Source organism: Falco peregrinus, chromosome Z (assembly GCF_023634155.1).
Source record: "Falco peregrinus isolate bFalPer1 chromosome Z, bFalPer1.pri, whole genome shotgun sequence".
NCBI lineage: Eukaryota > Metazoa > Chordata > Aves > Falconiformes > Falconidae > Falco > Falco peregrinus.
In genome coordinates this window covers 85,690,873-85,714,820 of record NC_073739.1, presented here as the reverse complement: position 1 = coordinate 85,714,820, position 23,948 = coordinate 85,690,873, and the positions used below count along the sequence as shown (strand labels likewise).

The window sequence follows — 23,948 nt, the reverse complement described above, 5'->3', positions numbered from 1 at the left end:
TCGCAGGACAACATTCTAGCATTTCATCAAGTAGCTGTCAAAACACATTTATTTAGAGGAAATACTAACCATCAAAAGTTAGATTTATCTGCTCTTAAACTTGTGTCATAGCATGCTTTTCTGTGATGTGTCCTGTACTGTTACTGAACTCATCTGTGCTTTAGGATCAGGCATGTAAACGGTGGCAATATGTTAGTTTAACCTGTTCAATGGCTTTTGCAAGCTGCTGAAAACCTCTTTGTGATCTGTACATGGTTCATGCAGTGTTTCTTGGCCCCTTTTGTGCCACATACTTGTGTTAAGATACAGCTTGGCTGTGGAGCTGAAGCAGATCGAGAAGATAATCTTCCAGCTGCTGCTGTCTGTGTTGCCAGTTTCTGTTGTTAGCTTTGTGCTGTAAACAGTAGGTGCAAAGGTGAGCAAGACCAAAACTTTTATGCAGCGTTGTGATGCCCTCTTTCTCTAGCCACCATCTGTTTCTAGAGATGCCTGAACTGACCAAGTGCCTTCTTCCCCTCACTTTGGATCTTCTGTCTCCCACTCTTGAGATCCACTGTGCTCTGAGCAGTGTGGGGCAAGTCACTTACATAAGTCAGGCTGTAGTTTAGGAGCTAAGGACCTTTTTTCAGGGGCTTGCTCTCACAGCAGTATTTAAAACACCAATAATTTTCTAGAATTTAACCCTTTGTTTTCATTTCTTCCTTTTAAAGTTGGCTGTGTAACAGAGGTGCTCTTCTGTTCTAGGTCGTGGGGTTGCCACTACTGCTCAGCTGTCAGTGCTTCATCCAAAGACTGACCCTCCTCCTGAAAGAGATGTTAGGTTAGGCCTGTTTACAGGACTCTCAAATACCAGCAAAGTGAGCAAGGTTTTGGTTTTAGCAGAAGGCAAAAAGGGTTGCAGGTCAGAACCATCCCTGCTTGTCCATATTGTCTTCGGGTTGGGAAAATAACAGAGAAGTACCATTGGGCAGGGTCGGACAGCACTTACCAGGTGATAGTGTTACACAAGGATAAGGGAAGTAGTAATGGCGATGCCACGCTCTGCTGGAGCTGGCATGCCTGCACAGCTACAGCTGTCCTGCAGTGGGCCCACAGCACTAGCTAGCTAGATGTGAGCTCTTGAACAAACACAGCCTTCAAAATGCAGCAGGACTGCCTGTGGGATGCCTCAGCGAGGCAGCGAACTGAACCAGGGAAGTCTTTGGGTGTAACAGGGTAACTTTGCCAGGTCCATTCTGAAGTAACTCTGAAGCAGGAGCAGTGATACCTTGTGTATAAACTTAATGCTGGGGTTGTGGGGTTTACATTTTCCAGATCACAAACTTCACTTGATTTTATGCATTCAACTGCAGACTTAATACATGCTCAAGTTTAGCATTCTCTGCTTAAATTGGGATTAGCTGTCTAATGCCTGCGTTCTCAGTTTTGTTAGCCATTTGGACAAGCGCAGTACAGTTTCGGTAATCAAGGTCAGAGATGGTCAAAGGTAAGAAGCTGATTCTTCCCACAAATTCTTGCAATTTATGCCTAGTTCTGAAAGTGCACAGTGATGGTAAAAATAAAGTTTTATTTAAGGAAAATGCTTTCTAGGTATCTGTAGTGTATCAAAGTAGTTTTGTTGTGATTTGGAATTTGTGCTGCTGAGTGATACTCTGTTTCAAAAATAGTTTCCTGTATAATCACTAATAATCCAGGATTACAGAACGTCCTGGTTTTTTGGTTTTTTGTTTGTTTCTTTTTTAATAGTAACAGGTCTGCTTTAATTAGAAAGGCTCTAATACAGATTAAGGCATTAGGCAAAGGGGAATCCTCCCATCTCTCAGTGAAATTATGAGTGCTGGGAGAAGCATTTAGATAATCAAAATTACAGAATGTTTCATTAAGGCATGCGCAGCCAGTCATAGTAGGATAAATGCTCACAACCCAAATTCACGAACTTTTAAGATGTAGCAGATTTTCTTTCCCAAAATAGTCTATGATCTAGGTGGCAGATCCCTCAAATCTTCAACTGAATAGACCCAGTGAGGTTAATGATGTGAATAAAAGTTCGAAGGATAAGGACCTACACAAGCAACCCAAACACAACAGATACCAAGGCTGCATTATAGCATACAAAATCAGTCAGATTAATTTCTCTACTAACAAGATTAAAAGCACTAGGTGTTCTCTGCAGCACCAAAGGGTGATCTAGATGGAGAGAGCCTGGGGAAGAGTTTAAACAAACCCTAAGGAATGCAAAATAGCAAGATGTGATTTGCTTTTTTCGTGATTACTTTCTTGAAAAAAATAGTAATGCTAGCAGTAATGACCCATTCATCTGTGAGACAAACCAACCACATGAAAAGTGGATGAAGAAAAATCATTCAATGTACTTCTGTCCAATGCGATAAAATGTTAATGGATAAAAAGGATTGGGTTTTTTGCTTAATTAAGAATTCCAGTTTTCAAATCTCATTTAATTGTGTAAATCTAAAAGGGTTTTCTGCTCAGTAGCCTCAATTTTACAATTTTATTGTGGCCATTTAGTCAACCAGGTTTTTAATTCAGGTCTATTGTGTTCCAGGGAATGTTTTCATCTCTGTGGAAGTGAGAGTTTCAAGACTGAAGAAGTCAAAATGCCTTCACATACTATAATTGATTTTTTGTGTATGTCTACAATTAGCTTAAGGTATTAATATAAAAAGTAGGTAGGTGCATCTAATGATTTTTTTGGAGTAATCTGAACCATCTGCCTCTAGATATTAAGGAGTCACTCTTTAATCCAGATTATGGCTGACAAACTGATTTTGGCATTCACATTTCACTAGCATTGTGCCCTTGAAGAGCTGATGTAGCTGTAGAAACTCTCTTGCTTACAATTGTTGGTTTTGAAAACATTTTTGGTTTGGTTTGACTTCCTTGTAGTTGTTTGCTTATAGCTCCTTTTTTCTTAAGAAGATGGCCTTTTTAATGAAAAGTATGTTGAGCAACCAGGTAAAGAATTTGGGACTTGGAGGTGGAGGGGAAGAAAGCAAAGAAGAAAGCACTCCTTCTGATCCAGCAGCAGCTGCAGGAATGACCAGAGAGGAGTATGAGGAATATCAAAAGCAAATGGTTGAGGAGAAGTGAGTACCTGTTCCCTTGTTATCAGTATGGGGTTGATTCTTGGTAACTTTGTGCAGATAAAAACATCCCAAGAAAAAGCCAAACATCCAGCTCTCCCCTTTTTTCTAAAGCAGACCAATCTTTGCTAGAGAGGCTTTCCAAAATAAAAAGTTCACCAACTGGAAATGATAAAATATTATCCTCCCCCTCCAACCCATCCTACAACTCTCTCTTACACTTTCCTGTGATCTCCACACCTTGACATGCTGAACTCATTCCTAGTTGATGTTACTTTATCTGTAAGTTTTTTCCATGGGTATAAAGCTGTTTGTAATGCAGGGGTTAATTCTAAAATGTATTATGATTTGTTCTCCTAGAACTCCATCTGGAGTACACTTTCAATACATAATCTTTTCTTTGTGCAAGTTTATTATGGCAAAAATGAAAAAGTAAGGAGTGCCATCTTAAATGGATGTTTTTCATCTAGAGAAAAGCTTTAAGATGGTTATATTTTGTAGTTGCATTTTCAGTTACTTTTTCTAAAATCTATTAAATAAAGCAGAACTTTTCAGCTGATTAAATCTCACTTTTATTTTTTCTGTAATTTTGATCTTTACCACTTGCTGTGTTTAAATATCAAAACAGAAGCAAAATAAAGGACTTAACATGTAGGAGTTCAAATCATGCATAATTATAAATAAAACGATTGACTTCTAAATCTCAAATGCATCTGTTCCTCTAATGGTCAATTACATAATGGTTGTGTAAATCCTTCTGTAAGATGATTATAGGTGAAAGGTTAATCACTGACGGAATTTGAGGTATCCAGGTCTGTATTTAGCAGCAGCCATTTATATCATAAAACCTTGAACAGGTATCATTTCATTTGGAATAAAATACAGAATGTTTTGCTCTGCAGTTTGTCAAGGGATATTTAAAAGATAAATAACCACCTGCCAGCAGGAGGATGCTTTATTGAGACTGAGAAGCAAAACGGGATTCCTGAGAATAGGGAAAATGCTTGGAAAAATAATTATTTTTACAATGTTTTCCAGTGTGGCATGAGTTCATTACATGCTGAACTGTACCGAGAAATGGGTGCAGGAATGCTCAGGAAAGTACCGTTTGGAACAATAATAGGAGTATCTGATGTACTTTCAGAGAGCAAAAATTAGCTCAGGACAGTGCACACTGATGCATTGCTGTAAATGTGTGTCAGAAACCTCTGTCATGGACAGAATGTCTGTTTTCAGGGCACTGGATTTTACCCAGTTTTCAGCTGTACAAGAGTGGAGATCAGAGAAGTGCCTCAGTGGAGTCACACTCGGGCAGGGTTTGGCCTTTGCACGACCATTCAGGCCTTGGGTTCTCCTCAGGTTTGGGTGGGGGGTTTTTGGTGATAAAACACACAAAAATGCACAGATCACTGTTTCTCAGGAAAATGTGTAATACGCAGGAACAAACAAGTGACCTGCACTGGCAGTCTCCAGCACGCTTGCATAGAATTTGCTTCCAGCACTGCAAGAGTTTAAGCAAGAGGGGACCACCAGTTTGTGCTGTATATCACAGGCTCTTGACTGTCACGTAACTACTCCCACATCTGTTCCCTGTTCCCACAAAGCTTCATGTTCCAGGGAATAATTAGATCCTCCAGAACAAAAAGGTGTTAAGATTAGGCCAGACACTAGGGCCGAGGCAATGGTGGGAGATGGGCTGAGTGAGTTTTGCCATGTCTTCCCATGATGCCAGGACAACTGAAAAGCTCAAATTCACCTGAGCAGAAAATCCCCTCCTGACCCTTAGCCCCACAGGACACCTAAAGGGATGTGTAGTCATGCTGTGCATGCTGCCCTGTGGAAGCATATCCCAGTACTGACTATGGCTGCTAATTGCTTGACTGGAGGAGTCAGCAACAGAAGAGGAAGGTGGAGAGAGAGAGGGGAAATATTCCAGAAAGGCTAAAAAAATCTCTTTCCAAGCTTCCCATCAATGGCTGTCTGAAAGAAGTTTAAGATGGCTTCCAGTTAATGTGAATATGAGAGAGAGAAACCCAGAAACTCATTTGTGATTTGTGGAAGCAAAGAAAAAATAACATTTCACCTTGCATGTAGCTTTTATGTGACAAAATACAGAAGAAAATCAATGTTGCTGTAGAATTTCCATGACAATGCTTCTGGGGAAAAAAACTGAAGGGGGGGGGGTGCAGGGGGTGGGGAAGGTGAATGTTACCACATGTTACCAAAAATCTTTGAGGAGACACATTTTGCAAATAAATATATAAGTAATCTAACCAAAAAGTGTGCTGAAGAGTTCTTAAATCTAATGAAAGCTTTTTATAAAATCACAAACAAAAGAAGTACTTTTCCATGCAGGGAAGCTGTGGAATTCATTGCCATAGGATTTTCTGAAGGAAAAGACCAGGAAAATTCATAGGTGACAGAGGCCATCCAGGGCTGTGAAGGACAGTGCTGTAGAGCCAATTTCCAGCTCTAGTACCCTACACTACTGATTTTTGGAAGGTGGGCAGTTTTGATACAGGGTGCTTATGCTCTTGATTTTCTTCTGTAAGTGTCCACAATTGTCTACTGTTGGCGATTGGACTCTAGGGTAGGTAAATTTTTGGTCTGACCCAGGAAGACCGTTCTGCCATTGTGTGTGTTGTTATCCTATAAGAATGTCACATTCATAGAACAGGAGCATTGGCAGGCAGCCCCATCACTATATGTGCTCTGATGGAATAAGCAAAGCATGAAGTGTAACTTTGTTCTGCTTATTAGAATTGTTCATTGTTATAATGAGCAACCACAGCTAGTACAGGCACAAAGTCCAGACAGGTAGAATTGGCTTATCCTTAGTTCTTCACAGGACTCAAGGGAACTGTTCTGAGAACAGCTTAGGGTACAGGAAGCCTGGCTCCTTAGCATCACTTCATTGATACTGTTCCTTTTTGTGCCTTTGGACAAGTTACAGCACTCTGGGAACAATACCTGCATGTAGCCTTTTGCAGCCAAGCAACTGGTTCCATGTAAAAGGCTGTATTTTATTAGCATCTTGAAGAAATGTTTTTTCTGATTTCCAGGATGGAAAGAGATGCAGCATTTGCACACAAAAAAGCAGAGCGAGCCTGTCTGAGGGTTCATCTGAGAGAAAAGTACAGACTCCCTAAGGTAAGCCTGTAGTTCACCATGTCATCTGGTGCAGTGGCCAATTTTAAGACAAACTGACTTCCAGTGCAGAGTTCTGAAAATGGCAAATCACCTTCATTAGTGGGAGCTCCACTGCAGCTCAGTACAGAAATGGAGGAGGCAGGAGCTATGGTTTCCTGTAGTGACTGCTTCTTTTAGACCCTTTTTTCTCTGCTCAGTAGATGAATCTAGTGGAAAGATTCTTATAATCCCTCTCTATACTGTCAGATCTGAAACAGATGACTAGGCAAGTTGAGTTATCTGATCAGGTTTCACAGTTAGTATACGTTCTTAACTTAGCAACATGCAACAGTTTAAAAAAAGCTATAAGCAAATACACGAAGTCCCTGAAAACTCCTCTACAAGCTGTATGCTTGAGTTTTGCTAAACTTCTGAAGGCTCATTTTTACTATCTTCTTCCAAGAAGCACAAGCAAACTGTCCATTTTTTTTTCTTTAGTGCTCCTGACACTAGCTGTCAAATGTTCCCAGGAAAACCAAAATATAAACAGAAACTTCAAGCAACAGAGAAATATGGAGGTTTGTTAAAAGCAGGCAGCAGCTGCAATAGTTGCTGGATCATGACAGAAAGCATAGTTAGCATTTAGGTTGATAGTGTTTTCCTGACATAAAAACACATGGATACAAACAAGGATAGCTCTCTTCTGTATTTAAACGTGTTTTCCTGGTTTAGAAGGAAGACTTGCTCCTCTGTTTATTTTCTGATCACCTTCCAGTTTTTCAGGGATTTAACTGTAGAACTCAAAGGTTTATCAAAGTACAGGATTCAGCACTAAGCTTGTAATAAACATCCACAGATCTTGCCTTCTTAAAAAATTTTAAATAAATAAAACTTCAAAAAAAAGATTAGAAACGTGAATATTCTGGAGACAATTTCCTGTCACAAGAAGGTGATGGTTCTGTAATGAAGAAAGCTGGTATCTCTTGTAGGACTGTGGGCTGAAATTGAGGTGAGCTAAGGGAGTGAAAGCCAGAGAAGGATTCTGCAAAAGAATCAAGGAAGATAAGCCCACAGCAGAAAACGTTAAGTGAATACTTGGCACTCATTTTAACTGCAGGGTCACTATGAATGTCCCTAGATAGGTTTCCCTATGACAGTCTCTTTTATGGGGGTGAATCAGAGGAATTTTCTCAGCTCAGTGTTATCAGAGGAGGTTATTGAACAGTGAAGGGCAAGAATACCCAAGAATTCTAAAAGATTTCAAATTACGAATTGCCAAACTTACCAAGGCATGTAGTCTGTTGTTTAACCTCAAAAGATGGGAAATGTGAATACATTTTCAAAAAAAGGCTCCAAGAGACACACAGGGAACAACAAATCAGTAGTTGACTTCTGTAAGGGAAATGAAGGAAAACTACTAAAGATAGCTAGCAGATATATGGGCAAGAATGATATGATGGGGAAAAGAGAAGTAAGACTTTTGTACCAGACAGGCCAGCCTTTCGAACCTGTTAGCATGCTTTGAAGGGATGACTGATCATAAGGGTGAAAACAATTAGTTCTAGTTTTCAAAAAACAACCAACCAAACAAAAATGTTGGACAATTTCCTTCCCCAAAGACTTGTTAAAAGAAAACAAACTGTTGTAGGGTGTGAATGAAAGTCCATTAAGTATTGAATATTATTTTCCATTCATTCTGAAGAAGTGACTGAAGACTTGTTTGTGCAAATTAGTACCAGGGCCTTTACCACTGTGCATTTAAAGGCTCCCTGAAATTAGAGACTCTGCTCTGGGCCGCGGAATTGAAAGGCTTTGTGTCTGTCTGTGACTTTCCAGCACCTGGTTGTGGTATGTGGGTGCAGACCACTTGTGCTTTCCAGTTTTGTCCAGAGTGGGTTGCAGTGTTAGATGCAGCCCAGAGAAAGTAACTCAGGGTTCTGTGCTTGGAAAAGTTGTCATTTTGTAAACTTCTTCCATAGGCAGGAGAGAGGTAATATGGGACAGAGTAGTCTCTGTAGGGGTTTGGATCATGCATCTGCTCTGAACTACTACTACTACTACCACCACCACCACCACCACCTACAGTAAAGATGTTAGCATTTTTTAAGATTTTGTTTATGTTCCACAAGGAAGTATTTGGTGATTCTTAGCAATTTGGGACCTTGTTTATACCACTAGCACTCACCTGCCAGCTCTGAGTCATTACCATTTGTTTTCTGATCGGTACCTTCCAGTGCTTTTCTGATTAATTAAAATGGAGGAAAGTAAAGAATCCATCTTGTGTAAATTTAGCTAATTTAGTTTTTAGAAAAACTGTAGTATTTAACCCAAGCAAGTCATTTAGGGACACTGTCATCAATGGAAAGAGACCAGCACTTCTAGCCTCATCTATCCGAACTTTCACATAAGCATTTAAGGCAGAGTTGGGTCACCTTCCAGTGGCTCATGCCTCTTGCAGAGGGAGGTGAGGTTGCTACCTTAGACCAGACAGCTGAAATCAGGTGACATGTATTCCACTCCCAAGACACTGGTTCTTGCAATGCTGTAGCTAGAATTAGCAGAACAACCTGATCTTTGTTTTTGTGCTCACAAACTTGAACTTGAATCTGAACTCAGCCTTAGGCAGAGTTGCACATAGATCCCAGAGACCTACATAGGTCCACAGACTGTGTAATATGGTTCAGATGCTTCTGAGAGCAGGATCTGTTTCTTGGACTTACTGGATTATTCTATTATGTATGTGCATAATATTTATTGACTTCATGTTCTGGTCTCTCACGTTTCTTTGGTTTAGCCTAATATGCTGTGTTACTCTGCAGTTAGCATCATGATGCAGGATCTCCAGTTGCTGTTGCTGACTTGGTAGATTTACTGGGAAAGGGGGAAAGCTTAAGAGCTGTTGCTTTCCACCCTGACACACAGAAGTAGAACGTGTGTTCCCATAGCTTATGATACCAATGAGAGCCTTCCCTCTGCTAAAACCTGGGTTGCTTCCATCCCTGAACTTGAGCCTCTATACAGGTAGTGAAAAAAGCTTATTTCTGGAAAGTCTTTGGACTTTGGACAGGTTTACATAGGGACTTTATTCACAGATCATTAAAAGATCACGTGAGTTCTCTCCAAATCTTAGAATGGCAGTAGTTTATATGCTATTAAACTGCACTTAGCCTGGTCACTCCTTCATTGCTTATAAAAGATTTCTAATGAGATTTGTTTTCCCAGCTTCATTTAAGATACCCTTCACATACAGTTATGTCAAATATGACTTCAGTGACTTGCTGCAAATCTAAAATTTGAGCAAATGCCCTGGCAATAATGGCTCTTTTCTGGAGTCCTCTGGTTGCTTTTCCCTCTGCAGACAGTGTTACGACCATGTGATCTGTGCTCTCTCTGTTTCTCATTCCATCTCCTGCAGTCAGCAGAGCTTGGGGCTTGCTGGTTCATTGGTCACATGCAGATATGGACTTCTTCATGTTTTGGTGGCCTGTTTTGTATCACCAGCTTCCAAATAGAATGAACCGAGATATGTTTAACTGAAGCCCCAGGCTCCTGCTCTGCGGCACAGAACCACAAAGGTATTCAGGTGCTGGGCTCCAAGGGATTTCAAGGAAATTAAGAGCCTCCATGCCCCTGCGGGTGCCGGCCCAGGCAGACAGAAGCCTGATTACTGTATCAGTGTGATTAAAATATTCACAAATTCTTTTAGAGAAAAGTTACTGTACAAAAACGCTGGAGTCAAGGCAGTATATGGCTCATGCTTCCAGAACTATCCCTGCCCCTTTTTTGGTCTATATTAATTAAGCAGCAGTAATGAAATTAACTATCGACAGGGAGTTCAACACATTCAAAATACATGCAGACAACAAATTCATAATGCCTCAGGGTACTTCATTCATACGGCTCAGGGTTCTGTCACAGAGATGAGGGAACAACAGGAGCCAGGAATCCGCCCGAGGCCTGCGGGCACCTACCTGGTTAGGGCCCAGCCCGGGGAGAAGCCGAGGGAAAGGCCCTCCCAGCCGCTGCAGAGCCTCCGGGGTTCAGCTCCGAGAAAGCACGAGCACTGCGCGGGGCTGAGGGCACCCGCCCGGGCTGTCCCGCGCCGGGCGCTGTGGGCCGGGGGGCGCAAGGCCGCCGGTCCGGGTAGGCCCGGGGCCCGCCGGCCGCCCCCGCCCTGCGCCGCGCGGCCGAAGCCCTCCTGCTGCCCTCGCTGCGCGGGCCCCGCCGCCGGAAGCCAGCTGCGCTGCGAAGCCGGCCCGTGGCCGGAGCCCACGGCGGGGCAGCCGGCGCTGAGGGAGAGCTTCGCAGACGTTGCTTTTTCCTGTACTAGTTGGCAGGGTTCAGAAGCAGCCGCCTTTTCCCTTGGATTTCTTTGGGAAGTTATTCAGAATATGTTTAATGAGAAGTTTGTAACAAGTCCGTTAAAAAAACCCCCACCGCTTCATAAAAAGGTGTGCTTTTCTGGAAACAAAAATTTCCAGTAGTGACTGTAAAGACAGAAAAGGAATTATGATTTTAAAATTGTTGGATCTTTTTGATGTTATCAAAATTCTGATGTGCTAAAATGTCACACAGATGTTTTTGCACAGAAACAGGGTTTTGTGTGTAATGTTTCTATCACACCTGGCTAGCAATACTAGCCTCCCTCGCACAAATGATTTGTGCTTGCCTTTCTGAACTGAGTGGGAAGGATTTAACCTGGCCGAAAGTATTAAAGACACCAGAGATACTTTGCATCCTTTCTTGTCCTTGATCTGAAAGAATTTGAGAAAAGGAGTGGGAATGTCAGCCAAGGGTTCTTAGCGGTCTGGTTTTTGTGGCTTGGTGTTTGCTGTCCAAATGTGCCTCACTGAAGTCTGCCTGCGTTTCAGTGAAACTTAGGTCAATGGCATTCAGTTCAAAAGTATTTCCTTCAGTGAGGTGACCTACGCCATCTTCTTGTACCTAATTTGCATTTTAGATGAACTGAAATATATTATGTTGGTTGAGGTGGAGTTTTGAGACTGAGACGAACAGCCCAATGCAACTCTGGAATCGAAGCAGAAAGCCTGGGATGACTTAAGGCCAATGAAAGTTTCACTATGAAAAATGCTTCTGTGATGTTCATTACAAGAGAGCCCTGAAGGCCATTCAAGCAGTGTGTTGGCACCACTCAAATTCATCAAGCCTTGTTCGGAAAATGACATGTATCGGGTTTCCTGGTCTAGCCCTCTGGACTCTTGCCCACAGATACCAGATTCAAGAGCCTGCCAGTCAGCCGGGCTTTCCCAGCAGATTATTTAAACCCGTCACATACTCCCACTGTCTCCAAGGACTGATCTTTTACTTTATAGCCACCTCTCTATATATCATCTCCGCTGCCTTCTCCCACAGGGCTGAACTTTTTCAGATGGCTCCACCAGCTGCCATTTTTCCTTCTCCTCAGAGTAAATTACTACCTTAACAGAGGGCTCAGTCAATCACTTTCATCTACCTTCAGATCTGCAGGGACACAAGTCTGTGAGCAGTGGGCCTAATGGTTAAGCTTTTCCCTCCTCCTGTCAGTGGCTACTGGTGGTGCTTTTGGCCAGTGGTTAGTACAATCCTGCTATCCTGACAGAGGAGCCAGATGCGAAGGGTTCCTCGTGGAGGACACATTCCAAGGAAGTCTACCGTTTGCCAGTGAGAGGAGTTTTGTAGTTTCCTCAGTGCTCTGTGGATCTCGTGCTAAATCTGCACTCCTAAATGAGTCAGTGCTGGGGCATGCTTTCTGGTGCTCGAGTGCCATTACCCCATTGCTAAGCTACCGGACAGTCCCTAACACAGTTTTGGTCTGAGCCAGCTAGCCCTTTAGGGTCCATCACCTGGCATGAATTGGGAGCAAAGGCAAATGTGACCGAGGAATTTAAAAGCCTGTCTTAGAACCTGCAAGTAATAGGATTGAATGTTTATGCATTTTCTGCGCCAAGCGCAACTAAACACTACAACATTTGCAACAGTCACTGAAGTGTTTAAAGACTTGCCCACTGAAACATCAGAAATGCTGGAAGGAGAGGACCCAGCAGTCAAGCAACTACAAATTGACAAGGTCGTCTAGGATCAGAAAGTGATTACACGATGGAAACACGAATTGTAAATCATGCATTTTTTCTGCAGCATCAGTTTGATGCCGCTTCTAGCCCTGAGCCGTCATAGGCCCTCTAGTGTCATGTTCATAAAATTGCACAGCTCTTAAAACACTCGATTGAGCCCTAAGGACAAATTACAGTTTGGCTTAAAAGTGAATCGACCTTGTGACTTAGATACAATTATATCATCTGTGTTTTCCCAGTCGGGCAGGACTCACCTCATTCATAATCGGGGATGAAAAATTTATTTTTCTCTAACTTTGAAAACATGGGTTTTGCAACCAAAACCTTGCTAACTGACTTTCCAAGAAAGGGAAGTGCTGTCTTAAAAATCTATGGCACAATGTTTTGAGACAGGTACTGGGGCCGAAAAAAGCAAGGGAAAAAATGATGTGAAGAAAGCTCAGTTAAGCTGCCTCTCTATTTGCCCTGCCAATGTGTCGGTGTTGAACAGAGCTTTTGTAAGCAAATTTGAAGTGAATACAGTTCTATTTAACAACTCATTTCAGATCAACAGACTCTCTATAAGGACGTTTGACTTTTAAAATCATCTGAAGGTACAGTTCATCATCTTCAGGAGTGAAGGCATATTGCTGCACCTATAGCTTCTCATTCAAATGATCCCTTTACATGGAAGTGTTATTAGCCTCTCAGTCTTTCGCAGATGGTTATCGAGGTCACACGCTTGCCTGTACCTGAACCTTGATCCCTTTTTCACTCCTAGAGGCGTTGCTATTCCAGCTGCAGGCCTCTCTATAGAAACACAGGTCTGCACTGAGCAGCTGAACATCTCCAGGCGTTACCAAACCTGCGTACCTCCTGCCAACCGCACAGGTCATCTGCAAGGCAACCTGCTGGCCTGGGAGGAATCAACAGTGCTGAGCTCTTTTGGCTCAACATTGCAGTCTCCTGTGAACCAGACAGGCTGTGTGTGCTGCCTGCTTACGGCATAAGGCCCACACAACCAACAGGGCCTGGTATAAGCACGGGATCTGCTCCACCTGTGTAAAGCTGATATTTGTTACCACAGCAGATGCATTAGGGGATTGTTGGCACTCTCTCATACCTATAGCCTGGCATCAAAAAGGCTAGAGAAATGCACCTCATCTTCAGATTCCCTCCAGACAGAATATCCACCTGGAAGAGAAAGGGGTAGGCCTGGAGAAACATGTATATACATTATTGCATGACTGGCGTCATATATAGGGGCAGAAGGAGCAACGGCAGATTATCCGCTATGCTCTTCTGTGTTCATCAGCTGCAATATACCGTTTGTTCTGGGCCGTGAGTGCTCAGCATAGTGACAAGAAAGAGGAAAACATATCCTGAGGGCGAGTTTAATTACAGAAAGATTAATTATGAAAAAAAAAAAAAGTACAAGATTTTAAGTGGTTGATTGGATTGTAAGCCTAAATCTCTAAACACCAGCATTTTAATTAGCAGTTGAGTAGTAAAATATCATTAGGCTTTGTTTTCCTTTTGGAGGCATATGCCAAGCCAGCTACTGAACACTTCCCCATGGCCTTACCATGTTCTGAGAGGCCCCAGCTTTAAATCCCAAGAAGGGCTAATTTCAAAGGCTTCAGGATGCTTATGAGCCTGGCTCTCAACTAAAAGTCAGTGGAGCTGGGTGTCTTGCTGTGATTTTGAAAGTCTCCCTTCTGCAGTGTTTATTTCAGTTCTGAGGTGGTGTTCAGGTCTCCACAGCTACCTTTGGCTGACCCCCCATGAACATGCTGCCACCTCATAGCACCCAGGGGCAGGCAATGGTGATCTGCCCCATCTCCAGCAGTATCTTGGCTTTGGTACACATTAGGTCCTCTTTGGGGCCAAATTTCAGTAATAAGAGTAGAAGGCTTGCCTCCAAGGTAGGGCAGGAGCTCTAAGCTGGCAAAGAAGATATTAAGCATGTACTTAGCTTTGCTGATTTGTGGCAGTTGCAAGTAAATTTTGCAGGATATGCTTTTCTGCACTTGTGTCTACCTATTTAGCATTTCTTGGTTGAAGGTCTGCTTTCTTTTCGTCAGCCCTTACGAAAACATATATCAGGAAGAAAATGAAATTATTACATGCATGCTATATGTCCCTGAAAAAAATTCAACTCCATGATGCAACATCATGGCAGAAAAATGCTCTCAGACCTGTGATAATGCATTAATTATTTTGAAAAATGAAAGTCATTTCAGGTAGCCTGTAGTATGGGACAGAAACCCTGAAAATCACCAGTATCAATCACTAGCACATATTGTAAATAAAAGCATGACATTCAGGACCAAGGAGGGCCCCATTTTCAGTGCAAAATCTAAAGCTCCATGCTATCTGGGCCAGATTTATAAGAGAAAGCAGTCCCTTAATGAACCTAATCCTATTAACAGAATTGTCAACTTAGGTTTGTCACCAGAAAGATGTTTTTAGCCATGAGACATTTGATCTGTGGGCAACTTTTTAATCTTTGGAGTACCCAATGCATTACCTCCATACAAAACATTTTTTTAAATGAGATATACAGATAAATAAATATATTGATAAAAATAAAACCCACACAAAACCCTTTTATTCACTTACTGCCTTTTTCCTGAACTGGGATACAGTAACCAATTAACTTCTGCAAGGTTTAAACAAAGAGGCTTGAGGTGCTAGTGCCTGTGATGCAGGAGAGGCACATCTGACCAGAGGCACATCCAGCCTGTCCAAAGACCTTGTCTGCAGCACAGCAACCTCTCCCCATGGGCCCCACCGTGCCCTTCACATTGCTGGTCTGCACATATATCCACCATGTCACCTCAAATGCCACTGCTCTCTGTCAGAGTGTTGTCACACAAATGCTGTTCTTCTGTCCACGTGCTGGGGGTTGTGTTGTGCTATGTGAATATATGATGCATGAAAAGCACCTCAGGAAGGGACTATGTCATCTGCCCCAAGCAGGTGGATCCCCTCCCCTCATCAAAGCACTTCTGTGGGCACCGCTCTACAAGATTCTCTGCTACGGAACAGCAGGATGTTTTTTTGTTCACTGATATTTAGAGGGAAAGAGTATTCAGATGCAATCAGGTGTCTTCTCAACAAGTGCTGCTAAAGACATTGAAAAGGAAAGCTTCTCACCATGAAAGGGACATGCAGTCATGTAATCTCAAACAGCTCTTGCTCTGTTGTGCTCTGATGGGAATATTGTTAAGACTTGATTTAATGAATAGCGCTGTTCTAGAATTAAGGGATTTTTTACTTGTATGCAGCCATTACATAAGCTCTAGCTGTGCCCCAGGGGATGCACCAGCCAGGCAGAAAGAGAAACTTGTTTCAGGAGAAGCTCTTCAGTGCATACAGGCTTTAGACAAGTATCTGAAAACAAGTATTTGCTAAGCTTGAAGAATTCTTTTGCTGATCTGAATGTTTTCTTAATGGGCCAGAGTGAAACAGCTGTGGATCTCCTGTGAGAAAAACGGAGCCACAGTGTGGTTGTCAGAGCAGTGGGATCAGGATTTTGCTCCCCGGGAAGGTTAAGGCCAGGGAGCCAGGGGACCCCAACACAAGCAGTGCCCCTGCCCACTGGCATGGTCCCACAGGCTCCGAATGCAGTGGGAAGAGCTGGGGCTGGCAGCAGGGTCCAGCAAGTGCCCAGTGGCTGTCCAGGAAAAAAGGCATGGTCTCTCCTGGAGAAGCAGTTAAGAGGCCAGGCTCAGCAGGGGACCACTGTGGCATGGGCACAGCAGTGACGTAGCTTAGGGCAGGGCTGGGGGCCAGGCATGAGCTGAAGTGGGGTTTCTAGGCCCCAGGGGTAAGGGGGCTCTCAATGACATCAGCTTGGGCAACATGCTGGCGCCCACAAGGGCCCGACAGCTGGGATGTTGAACAGCCTCCCCCACCCCCCACCCTCGCACTCCAGACTGTGATCCCTGTGTGGGGATGGTGCAAGGGGGTGCTTATGGGGGGGGACAAGGCTGGTGGTTCCAACCCATGTCTCCTTGTCCCTACTTGCAAGGTACCTGCAGCCCTGCTGCATTGCTTATCAAAAAGCCCACTTGCAGGACAAGGCAAGATGAACTCTGATTTTGTATGTAATTGGTGCAGTCCAGACCTGATGAATCACAGGACCAGGTCTGCCTGCCTAAGGATCTCTGCACATAGGCAGAGCTAAACTTTATGACAGGGTAAGTTAGGCCTAGGGAAAGCAGTACACCACACAGCAATGCTGGAAAAGTGTGGCTCCCCTGTGGATTATTCTGTCTGTGAGCTTTGATCTCTTTTGTTTACAATCAGACTTCATATAAACAGGTGTTTAGACTGTCTGTTTTCTGTACACCTCTGTACCATGTATGTATAAAGAACTCCGTGTTGCACCTGTAACAAAATGGACCTGAGCCTGACTACGTCAGATGCAAACCCAGGATCACCAGGCACTAAGGCTCTATTGCCTGTGCTGTCGAGTTGTCAGACTAGTGTCTGACCCAGTTCTGGCCTGGGCGCTCTCCCAAGCAGTTCCCAGAGCCAGTTTGGGAGTTAGGACTGGCATTCCCAATAGGCAGTTAGATGGGACCACCCTGTCTGGTAGGGCAAGAGAGTTCAATAGCATCACGGTGGGTTGTTCCAGGCCAGCTGGCCTTGGGGCAAGAGACCACTGCCAGGCATATTTAATTTACTAGAATAGATGTTGCTTCTGTGTTCTCAGAGATGCTAAAAGGGTGTCTAAGCACTTGCAGAGACCTGGAGACTATGGAGATTAAAAGTCATCAGGAGAGAGGCCATCCCATCCAGTGCTTGCTTGCCAGGGTCCAGAGGGGCTTTCTGTATAGGTTTGTAGAGCCCATGGCCCCAGCTGTCCTGTCCATGAGGTCTGCCTGTTTTAGGTGCTCTCTGTGGTTCAAGCTGAGTGTATTCTGATGCAGGGTAGTGTATCTGGCCAGGTGACAGTCCCTACGCGTGTGCATGCTGGGATAGCAGGGATCTGCACACCCTGCTCATGCTCAGACTGCACGCTGCTGTTTGACAACGACGTGGTGCATTTCCAGCACCACATTTCTGATCCCAGCTTTCAGAAGTGAGTGCTTGGAGCTGCAGGCTCACTGTGTAGTTGGGCACTTGCAGCATTAGCCTGACTTTAACAGCATCCTGTGGGAAAAATCTTTGGGTCTCTCCTTGAGAGAAAACAAGCTTTAACCCAATTCCACCAGACTTTTTTAAAAAACAAACAAACAAAACAACAGGTAAAATCAGAAACTTAATCCTACATCTCCATTTCAAAGCAAAGTAATGGAATCAGATCTGTCAAATTTTGGAAGAAGGAGAAAAGGCCATACATTTCTTACGTGTTGCTTTGCTTGTTGTTGAGCAACCCTACCCTGCAGAAGCTCATACTAGGTCTGTTCAAGGACAGCGTAAATGCCAAGTGACTAGAGGCAGGTGACTTTGGCAGAATTGTACTGCTTTAGACTACATCTGAATACATTCTTCTTTGGTCAGAGAACATTCTGAATCCCCAGGCTGTGTTGTGCATCACATCTCAGACTTCAGTAGGACAGTGGGCTTTGGTGCAAGAAGGCATCAAACAATTGTTCACGTATCATCCTCTACTGCTACTTGGGAGAATTTCAAAAGGGTTAGCTCCTCTGACATCCAGCACTCGCTGATTAAAAGTTTAACACATTTTTTTCCTGCCACACAACCAATAAAGAACACTTCTGCCAATTGGGATATTGTTTCTAGCTCCCACAGATCTGGTAGCAGCAACTCTTACCCAAACAGGTCAAGAAATGTCCTCACCCATTTTAGCCACATGGTAGTAACAATCATGATACACTCTCCATATTTGCCTAAGAGGTATGGGGAAGAATCAAGTTCAAGGGAAGTACAGTTATTGCAAACATCATTTTCCAAATATATGTAACAGTAAATAGTGGCTATGTTGTCAGGCATCCCAGTCTGCCTGTCCTTGCTAAGGCCTGAGACGATGCAGACATTGCTCATATCTGTCCTTCCATTCATTGTTGCATTCATTCATTCATGCAAACCCAAGACCGCTCTCACTCTCAAAAACACCTCCTGCTGACAGCGTTGCTGCTTATTCATATCAGGCCCTTGCTGCTGTCATGCTTCATTTTGGAGATGTAACGAGGCATTAATGCTTATCTTTGATGTGTGAACTGTGTCAAAATACCCTGTTCTTCTGAGCTCTGGATCTATCACAATCCACCGTAAAATGTGAACAAAATCACCATTGTTTGAAACATAGACACAGCCCCAGCGTTTCAGCGGGCAGGCAGGAAGCAAGTGTGTGTAGCACTTATGGCATCTCAGCCCTTTTAATTGCTTAACCAGCTCCTTCTCCTGTCTCCTTTTGCTCTCTCAGACTCACACCCAACCTTCTATCCTCTCTTTTGTTGTCCAAGTCCTCCCATTACCCCACTTACCAGCACTGCTCTGATTATGTGTCAGGCAGCCCTTGCTCTTCGTCACAATTCCAAGATGCCAACCAAAGACTTAGATATAGTTTAGACATGGTTCAGGGAAGATGGGGACCTTCTTTCCGGTAATTCTTTACTAAGTTTAATGCATCTTTCTTCAAGAAGGTGTCAGTTTAGTGCTGATACCTAAAAATGCCCACCACAAATGAACAGGGGAAGGGTAGCCATATAGTTTTTCTAAAGCTATGGCTTCACCAACCAAATCGCAGAACAGCTGATAGCCTAGGCAGTAGATTGCAGCAGGTCTTTGGTGGATACAAGTAACTTGTGGTGGACTTCCTGCAGCATCAGCATGTTACCACAATTAACACATGTGGCAGAAGTTTCTAAAATGCCAAATGACACTGAGGACTTTGGTTTTGACACTACTGAAACCCTTCAAAGAAATATAATTGGCGTTTTCTGAAAAATTCTAGCACTGGTATGGGGGCTGACTGAGTGCCTGAATTCCTGAGTGGCATCTAAAAACTCTGAAAAACCCCTGCATATGTTTCAGTTCTCCCTAAAACAAACAAACAAACAAACAAACAAACAAACAAACAAACAAACAAACAAACAAACAAAAGCAAGACTCATCATAGACCCTGGGATAGCAGACATACTCTCATGTACTGTATCTATTTTCTGCTTCTTGTATCAGAGTGAACTGGATGAGAATCAAATACAGATGGCTGGAGATGATGTGGGTTTGCCAGAAGACCTTCAGAAGATGGTGGCAGAAGATCAGGTGGAGGAAGAGGACAAGGACTCTATCCTGGGACAGCTGCAGAACATCCAGAATATGGACATGGATGCAATCAAAGAAAAGGCACAAGCCACCTTCACCGAAATAAAACAGGCAGCTGAGCAGAAATGTTCTGTGATGTAGAAGAGATACCACTATCCAAGGGCTGTAAATTCAGTCTTGTCTCACATGGGCTGCAGAATGCAGGCAGGCAGAGGAATGCATTTAGCTCTATAGCATTACATGTAAATATAGAAAAGTGAGAAAGAGAAACTTAAACCCCGAGGGGGGATGTCAAAATTTACATGCTGTGACTGCTTAGTGTGAAGTTAGAACAGATCCTAATTTTTTAACATAACATTTTTCCCCATGGAAAAAAACGGAATTAGAAAAGCTAATATTGGGGGGAAATTGTGCCTTTTCCCATGTTTTCAGAGCCATCAAGATGCTATTAAATGTGTATTTTTTAGCAAAATTGTGCTTCTTATATATAACATATAGGTAACCACTCATTTAATAACCCTTTCAGAAATAAACACATATATTTCTAATAAAAAAATGTCTGTTTCAAAAAATATGAAACAAACCCAGTACTCAAATGTTGATGTTTTCTGCAAAAACTTAAAAAACAAGGCTTTGACCATCTCTGTACTAAATATAGCAAGAAGCTAAAAGCGAAGTGTATGACTTTACAGCTTGGGACAAAAATGTCAGCATATACAGAACTAGTGGGGACTTGTAGGGAACCAAGGCTGGGTAGCTATCAGCAATACCTGGTCAGTCTGCAATGCAGACTTCTCCAGGCTGCTCTAAGTTCACAGCCTCGTGGTCTTCAAATGCAGGTCAAACATGAAGTGGCAGCAGTGTCCCTCTGCCTGGCTGCTATGTGTGCCAAATGCTGGGGCCTGCGGTACCAGCAAATAACTTGTATAGGCTAAAATAAGCTAGGAGTTATCTCTATACAAGGCTAAACAGAAATCTGGGCCACCTGAAGGATTTGCCAGGGTAGGTCACCTAAACGCTGAGAAAAAGCATGGCTTTCACTAGTGCTAAATCTGAGTCTGTGGGACAGGCAGGATCTGATTCAACGGCTTTAGATTCAGGACCAAGCAAGATTATCTTTGCTGCTGTGCAGTTTTTTTCTGGGGAGAACCCAAGCAGGTGCTGGCACGACTGCCTCCAGCTCCTCCAGAAGCAGAGCTGATGCCGGTTAGCAGCTGGCGGCTAGTGGAGGAACGGCTCTGTGCTGCAGCCTGCAGCGCTGTTGGGGCTGCCAGCTGGGCCCATGCAGCCTGGGCAGGCCAGGGGGGCTGGCAGAGGTTATGGCCCCACAGCCCCATGGTGGTTAAGGCAGGTGGGAGCACCAGCCTGTCTCTGCACTTGCATAGCCCTGGCAGTTATCATGCATGATAACCCATACAAAAGTTGTACGGCCCTTGTACATGGACAGTGTATGCAATGCTGCTCCTGAGGGGCTTGGATATTGTATAAAATTAAGGACTCTGTAAGCTGTCCAAGAGCTAGCCTGTGAATGAAATTTGTGAATGAATATATGTAGCACCTTCCTACAGGTTTATAAGTCTCTCTTTCTCTCTCTCCCCTCCCCTCTCCTCTGTCTCCACCCAATCAAGTAAAAACATTCATTTAAAATGAATAAATGCACAAAGTATGGTTTGTCTCTTCTTTCTCTCTTTCCCTTCCTTCCTTTCTCCCTCTGTCTTTTCACTTTTGTCTCTCCCTTTCTTCTTTTCTGCCTTTTACCTTCCCTCCCCTCTTTTCTCTCTCTCTTCTTTCCTTAATCCTGGCCTCCCATACTGGTCTGTGAAGTGCTAAAGATAAAATTGCAACACACTCCAGCTGTGATGGCTGCTTTGTACTGAGCCTGCTTTGCTGGGGTTGGCCCACGCCATCCAGCCCCACAGAGCAGTGGTGGCTGCCAAGCCCCAGCAAGTTGCAGTGCTTTAAGAGATGCTGGGCAGTCCGGAGAACTGGCTGTCCGCAAGGTCCATGGCCCTGGGCCTCCTCCCAGCCCCTGCCCAAACCATGCTGTACCTGGTGTCTGTCACAGCCACATCTGTGCCTGGCTGCAACACAGTCCCTGCAAACAGGCTTGCCAGCTGGACCTGGGACCTGCCTGGTGATCACTGAGCCAAATCCCGACTTCCCAGCTTGGCCTTGGACCTGCCTCCCTGCCACAGCCCTGCTTGGCCTCCCGGAGCTGCCGGTGTGCCCAGCCACCTGCCTTGGTCCTCCCTCGCACCTCTCTGGGGCAGCATGGGGCTGAGCCCTGCCCCACTGCCTGGGTACTGTGGCAGTCTCACCGCTCCTGGCAGCGATGTGGGAGCTACCGGCTCAGGGACAGGCCGAGGTGGCAGCTGTTGTTCCTGTCCTCTGTGGGACCGCTCTTGGATGCAAGAGATCATCTTAGGAAGGCTCCTTCAGCAATCACTATTCAAATATAAGCGGCATAGAGTCATTTGAAAAATTATCAAATATTTTCCCTGTTGTAGTCCCAAGAAAACAGGCCTTTTCTTCTCGCTTACTTCTTTCTTGCTTAAGAATCATACAAGTTGTCAAGTTTACCTTCCTTGTTTTTCCCAGAGGATGCCCTCCTCCACTCAGAAAAGGATGTCAGCCACTCTCCCGTTGTAATAGGTCATTTCTTTAGAGAAGACCTATCTTCAGCACATTCATCAAGCATCAGAGCTAGCAAATACTAACGCTGACTCAAACACTGCCTAAAACCAAGAGACTTCTGATCCTATTTCTGTCTCTTGGGATCCTTCTCTCATGTCACCAGAGAATTTCATTATCTGTGTAGAAAGACAAGTGGGCTCTTTTAGGTGGTCTTTATATAAAGTAGTTAAAATAGTTGCCAGCTCAGTTCAAGCGGCCTTTGACTTGTGGGAATCAATCAGTTTCCCTCTGTATCTGTATAAATATTTGTAGGTGTCTCTGTACTGTTCTGTTACTTTACAGACTGCATTGTCTTACCTATAAAACACAAAAGTAAACAAGCCTCAGGCTTTTGACCTTTGAATTAAAATGTGCCTGGGACATCCTGAAAATCTTATTGAAAGCATCTGGTGGTTTAAAGGAGCTAATTAAATTCATCAGCACATATAGGATCAGCATTTTCATGGTTTAAAGGGTCAGAGAAGAAAGTACAGTCAGAATCACCAAACAAGCGATTAATGAGATTCCAAAAACATGTCAGAGCTGGCAGAGGTGAGCGGGGCTGGGAGGCGGCTGCAAGCTGGTGCAGGACAGGGGCCCTCCCCATCCACAGTGTGGGATGCTCCCCAGCCCTGGCACTGGCCACAGCCCTGCTGGTCTGCTGCTGGGAAGGGAGCAGGCTGCCCTAGGCACCATTTTTAGAGCCAGAGACTTAAAAGCTCTCGGTCTGGAGTGGCAGAGCTGGGCTACTTTGCACGAGGAGCTGGTTTCTGCCCTGAGCTTGCATACAGTTTCCTTGGCGTGCTGCGGCTAGGGCTTGCATCTGCCTTGTGGCTATCATCAGGCTGTGCACAGGAGTGATGGGGCAAAGTGGGTCCTGGCCCCGTGCTGGGGGGGGGGGGGGGCAGAACTGTTGCCCCAAACGCCCCTAAGAGCCCCCTGCACAGCGTGCTGTGATTGCCAGGGCACAGCTGCCCTCAGCAGGAGTCTGATTCTCACCCCACTGGAGGTGGCTGCCCTGCTCCCTGCCAGCACCAGCAAGGTGCAGCCCCTCAGCCCTGCCTGTCCCTGTCCTCAGACTGCAGCTGCAGGCCTGGGGAGGCATGCTGATAGGAGGTGGTGGAGCCACACGTCACCAGGCATGCACTTCCCTAGATGCTTAGCCCAGGGGACAGACCATGGGGAAGTCTGGAGCAGAGCGGGCCAGGCTGGCAGGCAGTGCACTGACTCCAGTCCAACTCTTAAGAGAGAGGAAAGTGTTTCTCCAGTGTCTTGCACTAAACAGCCTTCTGCCTAAGGCCGCTGAAATCTTAAGGGGCAGACACTTGCATGTGTGTGCATGTGTGCTGGGCTCTGTGTGTGGGGATGCACTTGCGTGCAGGTGTGCACAAATGCACATGTACATATATGCACATGTGTGCACGTACGTGTATGTGCCTGTACATGTGTGTGTGTGCCTCTGTGTGCATGTGTGTGCGCGCTGCACGGAAGAGGAGCAGATTAAGGCATTAGGTCACATGGGAGCTACTGCTGCACAGACCCTACCTGGGATTTGGGTTCTTACAGTTAATAGGATCGCTGGAGCTCAAGGCCATCATCCCATCAAGATAAATGTCTCTAGTGCCCACTTTTAAGCAATCTGAATTCAATTAAGCTAATTGGAAAACAAGTAAAGAAGGATTGCATTAATATAGCCTTATAGCATGAATCGCCACTCCCTCCCTCAGGGGGAATGGCTGAGCGCGGTGAGCCT

The 23,948-nt window shown here is 44.4% G+C and overlaps 1 protein-coding gene and 1 long non-coding RNA gene across 2 annotated transcripts; one reads left to right on the top strand and one right to left on the bottom strand.

Moving 5' to 3' along the window:
• Positions 1 to 31: 31 nt before the first annotated feature.
• On the bottom strand, positions 32 to 10,396 carry LOC129782700 (uncharacterized). Its single transcript, XR_008744724.1, has 3 exons — positions 10,202 to 10,396; positions 7,516 to 7,622; positions 32 to 804 (listed from the first exon to the last, which is right to left on the bottom strand). It is a non-coding gene; the product is annotated as an uncharacterized LOC129782700 (long non-coding RNA).
• On the top strand, positions 804 to 21,190 carry CPLX4 (complexin 4). Its single transcript, XM_055790423.1, has 3 exons — positions 804 to 3,104; positions 6,164 to 6,251; positions 19,436 to 21,190. Exons 1-3 carry the CDS (start codon positions 2,938 to 2,940, stop codon positions 19,661 to 19,663), a joined length of 483 nt encoding a protein of 160 aa, XP_055646398.1. The 5' UTR covers positions 804 to 2,937; the 3' UTR covers positions 19,664 to 21,190.
• Positions 21,191 to 23,948: the final 2,758 nt, after the last annotated feature.

What these genes read in the sequence shown, in the direction of transcription:
- CPLX4 (XM_055790423.1), top strand. Translation starts at nt 2,938, where the DNA reads ATGGCCTTTTTAATGAAAAGTATGTTGAGCAACCAGGTAAAGAATTTG. An exon ending in AAGCAAATGGTTGAGGAGAA is followed by an intron (nt 3,105 to 6,163) that starts GTGAGTACCTGT and finishes TCTGATTTCCAG; the next exon opens with GATGGAAAGAGATGCAGCAT. An exon ending in AAAAGTACAGACTCCCTAAG is followed by an intron (nt 6,252 to 19,435) that starts GTAAGCCTGTAG and finishes TTCTTGTATCAG; the next exon opens with AGTGAACTGGATGAGAATCA.